The 6,042-nt window shown below is 33.4% G+C and overlaps 1 protein-coding gene across 2 annotated transcripts; it reads right to left on the minus strand.

Annotated features, from left to right (window-relative positions):
* Positions 1 to 734: 734 nt before the first annotated feature.
* Positions 735 to 4,505, minus strand: LOC114178464. Of its 2 annotated transcripts, XM_028064383.1 has the most exons (5): positions 4,276 to 4,498; positions 4,114 to 4,157; positions 3,036 to 3,725; positions 2,229 to 2,657; positions 735 to 1,362 (listed from the first exon to the last, which is right to left on the minus strand). In XM_028064383.1, the coding sequence occupies exons 3-5, from the start codon at positions 3,721 to 3,723 to the stop codon at positions 1,184 to 1,186; spliced, it is 1,296 nt and encodes a 431-aa protein (XP_027920184.1). In that variant the 5' UTR covers positions 3,724 to 3,725; positions 4,114 to 4,157; positions 4,276 to 4,498; the 3' UTR covers positions 735 to 1,183. The 2 variants fall into 2 exon arrangements, with proteins under 2 accessions (XP_027920184.1, XP_027920186.1); XM_028064385.1 differs by lacking the exon at positions 4,114 to 4,157 and having other exon boundaries at positions 4,276 to 4,505.
* Between the last annotated feature and the right edge of the window lie 1,537 nt (positions 4,506 to 6,042).

The following is a 6,042-nucleotide window of genomic DNA, read 5'->3' on the forward strand; positions in this document are numbered from 1 at the left end:
GTATGTAAGAAAAATGTCCAATATTGCACATTCTAATAGTATCTCCTCTACAAAAAGAAAAATATCATCAACATAGATATGAGAAAGAAATTTCATCCTTGGACCAACAATCAGAAAGATAAACTTCTTAGAAATAAGATATAAAATACACCTACTCAAAATCTCCTTAAATAAACAAAAACAAAGGAGAACAAGTATTTTTTCTAAAAATTGAAGTAATCAAAATAAAATTATCTAACAAAACACATATCAAGTATGTTGATGTAACGAGCAAACTTGGACTCACTTTTAATGAAAAAATAAAGATTTAATTACACTTTTCATAAGCAAATAATAAATATTTGAATTGCATTTTGAAGTAGTTATTTTAGATAAAGCGAATGAATAAAGAGAAGAGGTAGCAACAACTTTCTAGTACATTTTCTATTATTAATTAAAAATCATTTATAACAAAAATAAGCAATACAATTTATTAAACAAGTAAAACCTGAATTTATTTAAGAGAATACTTAAGAACACCGTTTTACAAAATGCAACATTTCTCGGGGTTTAGGTTTTTCCTCACAAATTTAACTTCAGACTAACGACAGCCACTCTTATTTTTAATCTTACCAAAATTAAGAAAGACTTTTCTCCCAAGTAAAAATATATCCAACAAGTAACAAACATACACATAAATATATAAGCAGCACCCACATTCAGTATAATGCAATCTGCTACATAAACAAAGTCAATATCGGTAATGAAAAAATTACAATAAGCAATATTTTATTTCAAGCGCTAACCGGAAAATAACCCTCCTCAACCACCCTTAGCATGCTCGTATCATGCATCAAATTTCTTCAGTGGCATTAAAATGCTTGGAGCAGCAAGCATAAAGAATTAATTAAAAATATGCTCTGCGATAACGTACCGGGTGAAAAGAATACTTTGCACCCCAGAATATCCATAGGAAATTATGGTGTATTATTATTTTCATGAGCTCAGACTGAAACCTTTTACTAATCTACTAGCTAGACATTCCAGTAATAGGGACATGTTAAGTAGTTATGCACATACTCCGGACGCCGCAAAATTGTAATGATCAAGAGATATGTTAGCAACACAGTAGCACGTATAACTTTTATTCTCCTCCTCTACCATAACTCGGCAATGAAGTTAGTATGATGGTATACATGGTATATTAGTTGGCTGCGTCATCATGTTCAGGAACCGGATCATGAGCTGCAGAAGTTGATCCTCTACCCACCGGGAGATAGGACCATGCTATTGCTGCAGTACCAAGTACAAGCGTGGTAGTGATGGACCCCCAAATCCATCTCAGCCTCCTACTCCTCCTTTGCCTCTCACGCCGCGCCATCTCTGAACAACACAGAAATAACATAAATGAAACAGAATAACAGATGGCACAACCATACCAAACTACTGCATATATTTTAGGATAAACACGGTACCCAACGAAAAGCAGGCATTTCCCCAGTTGCATGAATTAAGACACTATGAATGCGTGCTTGTGCAAGCATCAAGCAAAAAAGCTCATCGCATTGCATACCCATTAAGGAAATTCTACCATTGCGGGACAGTTGACCACTAAATAAAAATAGCTTTGGACCATGATCAGCGATAACTTAAAATTGGTAGCCATGACCAGTATGTATATTGCAAGTACAAAACACTTGTATATTGCAGCCACACTGATCAGAGCATAAGATATGAGCACATACAATGTCATCACAATTCATAACTGTTCAATTGACCTTCACTAGACCTTTCTGTTATCTTTCCTTTTCTCCCAGTAATTCTCTCGTCTTGGAGGTTTTGTGTGTATGTAGCCCATAATCAACAGTATTAAGCCACCAAACAGCCTACCATCTTACTCTATTACTCTATCAATAAAACTATAAGGCCCAGCTATGGACATATGACTCTGTTACTCTATCAATAAAACTATGAACCGCATTCGCATTCAATGACCATATAAAGCAGATACTATGCCCAAAACCTGATTTTTATTCAACCATCTCTAAACCAATATTTGTGTCGTTTGAAAAGGAAAGCGAGGGACTTGTTTGGAGAAAAAAATAAAATGACAAATCAAATCAATTATAGCTTTAAGCAAAATGTACATTTATCGAACATTAAAGGCAAAATAGTTGTATTCAGTTTAAGATAGAAGTATACGCGTGATATTAATACACTTGGAAACAAAAATATGACATAATTCTCACCTACTGCTTCCTGGTTCCTCTGAGACATCTCCCTATTCATGGTCTCATAACAGTGGAGACGTTCCAATAGTCGAGCAATCTCAAAATTCTTCAACTCTAATTGAGCTTCCATCTCCATCTCCACTTCTGCCCTGGCAATTCCTCTCCCAATGCTGTTTGATATGAACCTAGTAATGTAAAGTTGCTGAAATATATCTTCCATAGGATCAGAACTCAGCTGCCCACCCTCAGCAGTAGGGTCAGCAGGCAAAACAATTCCCACCTGCGATAACCCTTGTCTAAGTTTCTCCCACTGGCTTTGCATGCTGTTAAGGGATTCTTCAACTTGTTTCCTCTTCTCTATCTCCATCAATAGACTCATCCTTATTTCACGCAAATCAGCTTCAATATCACGATGAAAATTTTGAGTCCCACTGTCAGACGAGAGTTCTACAGGAAGAAAAGAGCCAAGATAATTTATATCATTAAATATTTTCAAGACATATACTGATGCTCTTCCTCACATCTAATCATCATTCCAAGTATGCACTAAAACAGATAACTCGATGGGCAAACTAGGATTCATTTTGTCACTGCAGCAACGACCAGCCGCACATGGTAAAATGAAGAAAATATGGAAATAAAAAAGTTATAATAATAATAATAATAATAATAATAATAACAATAATAAAATGAAAAGAAAAATGACCCAATACATTACACCCGATTTCAAACTCCATAAGACACACACCCCTCTATGGTCGTATTTGTCTACATGCTAGAATCAATTTCAAAGAAATAACTGTCAGTAAAACTAGCTCAACTTACCTTCCCAAGCATCAAAAAATTCTGCCCGTTTCATTGCTTGTTCCATGCCAACGTCCTCACCATCTGTGCAACTTTTTATACTCATTGAATCATGTGGATCAAAAAAGTCTTCACACTCACCAGCTCTTTCCAAATTTAACGCCACCACTTTATCCATACGTAATCCATTAAGAACGACACCACTTTCAGTTTCCCTTTGTCTGTGCCCAAGGTCACCACTATTGTTGCTACTAAGGCCAGTATCATGTACACCATTCACCTGCACCTCTTTAGCAGTAACAGGTTCGGCGTTTGCAGAAGTGACTTGGAGTTCACCGTCAGAACAGGCAACAACAGAATCATTGCTCTTACCATTAGAATTTCCATCATCAAGATCCTTCTGCTTTGCCTGTACATTGGCCTCAGAAGAACATTTCAAGAGGCGTGGGCCTCGGCGTTTGTGATTCACAATGTATGGAGAAGGAGGGAATGAAGAGGGTGCATCTGGAAGCGGCGTCACCTCAGGTGTGGCATAGAGTGCTGGCTTTAATTGAGGACGAGGAGCGGGCTTCTTTGCCACTGCCGGTTCACTACTCCGCCTCTCGAGCTTCTTTGGGCCAGGCATCGGCACCGGAGCAGATTTATAAGAAGGTTTCGAGGCTCCAGGCTCTATCAACCTATCGAATGCTATGGCAGTAAAGGTCGGCATGGCTGTACAAAATCATATCAAAACGACACACAGAAACAGACGTTAGAACAGGAATAATAATCATAACCTAACACAATTTTCAAATATGCATAATTTAATCTAATCGACAACACCATACGCAAAGAAATAAAAATCCAAGCAGCAAAAAGATCAAACAAAGGCAAAATCCCTAACCTATCATAATGCCCTACCCTCTCCTTAAAATACACAAAAAACAGAGAAAGAAATGCTCCCACAATTCTAACCTAAAAGTAATTTTCTTATTGCAAAAGAAAAAGGGAAATCAATGAAAGAGAAAGTATAAGGAATCCTAAACAATAATAATTATAGAGGGAAAAGAACTCAAAGGAATCTATGTAGCTTGAGACCTAAAAAATGGAATTCAATTACCGGTATCCGAATTGCTATTTCTCTGTTATTGTTTGTCGGGCGAACTGTATAAGAAATAAAATTCGAAATCGGTACAACAGTTTTTGTCTCTGTTTCTTGTTTTTCCTTTTCCCACAAAAATTGAGAAGAAAATCAGAAAGGTGAATAGAAGAAGAAACAAACCTTGAGAGAGCGAAGAAGAAGGAAGAAGGAAGAGGAGGAAAAGGGTGAAGTGAAAAGAACTAAGTGGTTAGAAGGGAGGAGGAGAAGGAGGCAGCCCCTGAAATGGGAGGCGTGAGAGAGAAGCTGCACATATTTTGGATATATTTTAATATTTTTGTTGTTAGAAGAACACACTTCCCACACCTCTGGAATCAATTTCAACCTTCAACATCCCTACCTTTCCTTTCCTTGCCCTAATTCATTTCCCATTTTTTATTTCTAAACTTTTTTTACCTAATTTTTTGGTGCCAATAACCTCTCTCGTATTCTTCTTTATTATCGCTTAAATTTATTTATTTTATTGTTCAGATATTACAAATCATTTATTATTAATCTTAAAAAAATATGTATTTATGACTTTAAATAGGTACCTTTCAAAATAAGTGTGAGATTATTACATACAACAAAGTTTACCTCTGAATATTTAAAATATCAACATTTAATACAACTGTGTGGATGAAGAAAGATGGTGTATGAAAATTTGGTGAAGAATACATGTGATTCATTACATATGGCTGTTATTTTTATTTTTTGTTGGTGGTAAGTGGGTGTGCCACGAACACGCATCTCTTGTGATGGGCCCGGGCCATTGTCACTGCATGCATCAGGTGAGGTAATATAATATTCTGCAACAAACATTGACTTTTAATGGACACGAAGATGTTTGAATGGTTTTTTGTTTGGCTCTGTGAGAAAGGAAAAGAAACGTTCAAAAGATTGCTTGCAATAGAAAGAACAATGATAGGGAAGAGTGGGAGAAGGTGACACAGTGTCACGTTTCTTCTTCATTCTTTAAGACAAGTCTTCATTGGATTTCTGTTCAATTGTTCCAACAACACAACACTTTGCAGTTTTAATATCACTGTCTATAAGGTCAATAAAGTGGAATTTGAATTTAGGTGTGCACAACTTCGTCATGCACAAAGTTTAATTTAACAGACATTTATTGAGCTATAGCATAATAGCACTATATATTTAACCTAATCTAACTTAATTACTAATATGAAATAATAATATTTATAATATTTTAATATATTTAGTCAATGATAATTATTTATGTATAAAATCATAAATGTAATTATAAAACAAAAATATATTACTTAACTAAATAATTCACTTAAAAATAATCTAAATTTTTTAGATAATATTTATATTTTTGGTATTAAATTAAGTATAGATAATAATAAAGGAAAATTAAAAAAAGAGTGTCAGATTTGAAAGTAATAATTTTTTATTGAAACTAAAATAAGAAAGGACAGGATTTTCATAATTTTAAATTGTATAAGAAAAAAAGTAATATTTTTATAACATATTAAATTAATAGTTCTAAAAAAAGTTCATTATTAAAGATATAATTCTTGTTTATAGTTTTTTAAGAAAATAATTTTATAATTGTTCAATATAATAATAGAGAACTTAGTATATAGAAAATAAATTATAAACTCTAAGTAAAATATAATTATTCTTGATAAAAAAAAATACTAAATCGTTGAATGAAAATGTAAAAACAACCTATAAAATTATCTTACTTGTATTTAATAATAAACAATTTTTATACTAAATTATGTATCTAAAAAAATCTAATTTTCTTAACTTCAAATATTTTTTATTATTTTAATCATATTAATATTGTTAGCATTAAATTAACTATAATAAATTACAAAACTAGAAAAAGACTATTAAAATGTTGAAAATTTAAAATTAATCAATATTTAAGGAGAAAAAAAG

The sequence above is a fragment of the Vigna unguiculata genome, chromosome 3, assembly GCF_004118075.2.
Source record: "Vigna unguiculata cultivar IT97K-499-35 chromosome 3, ASM411807v1, whole genome shotgun sequence".
NCBI classification, from domain to species: domain Eukaryota; kingdom Viridiplantae; phylum Streptophyta; class Magnoliopsida; order Fabales; family Fabaceae; genus Vigna; species Vigna unguiculata.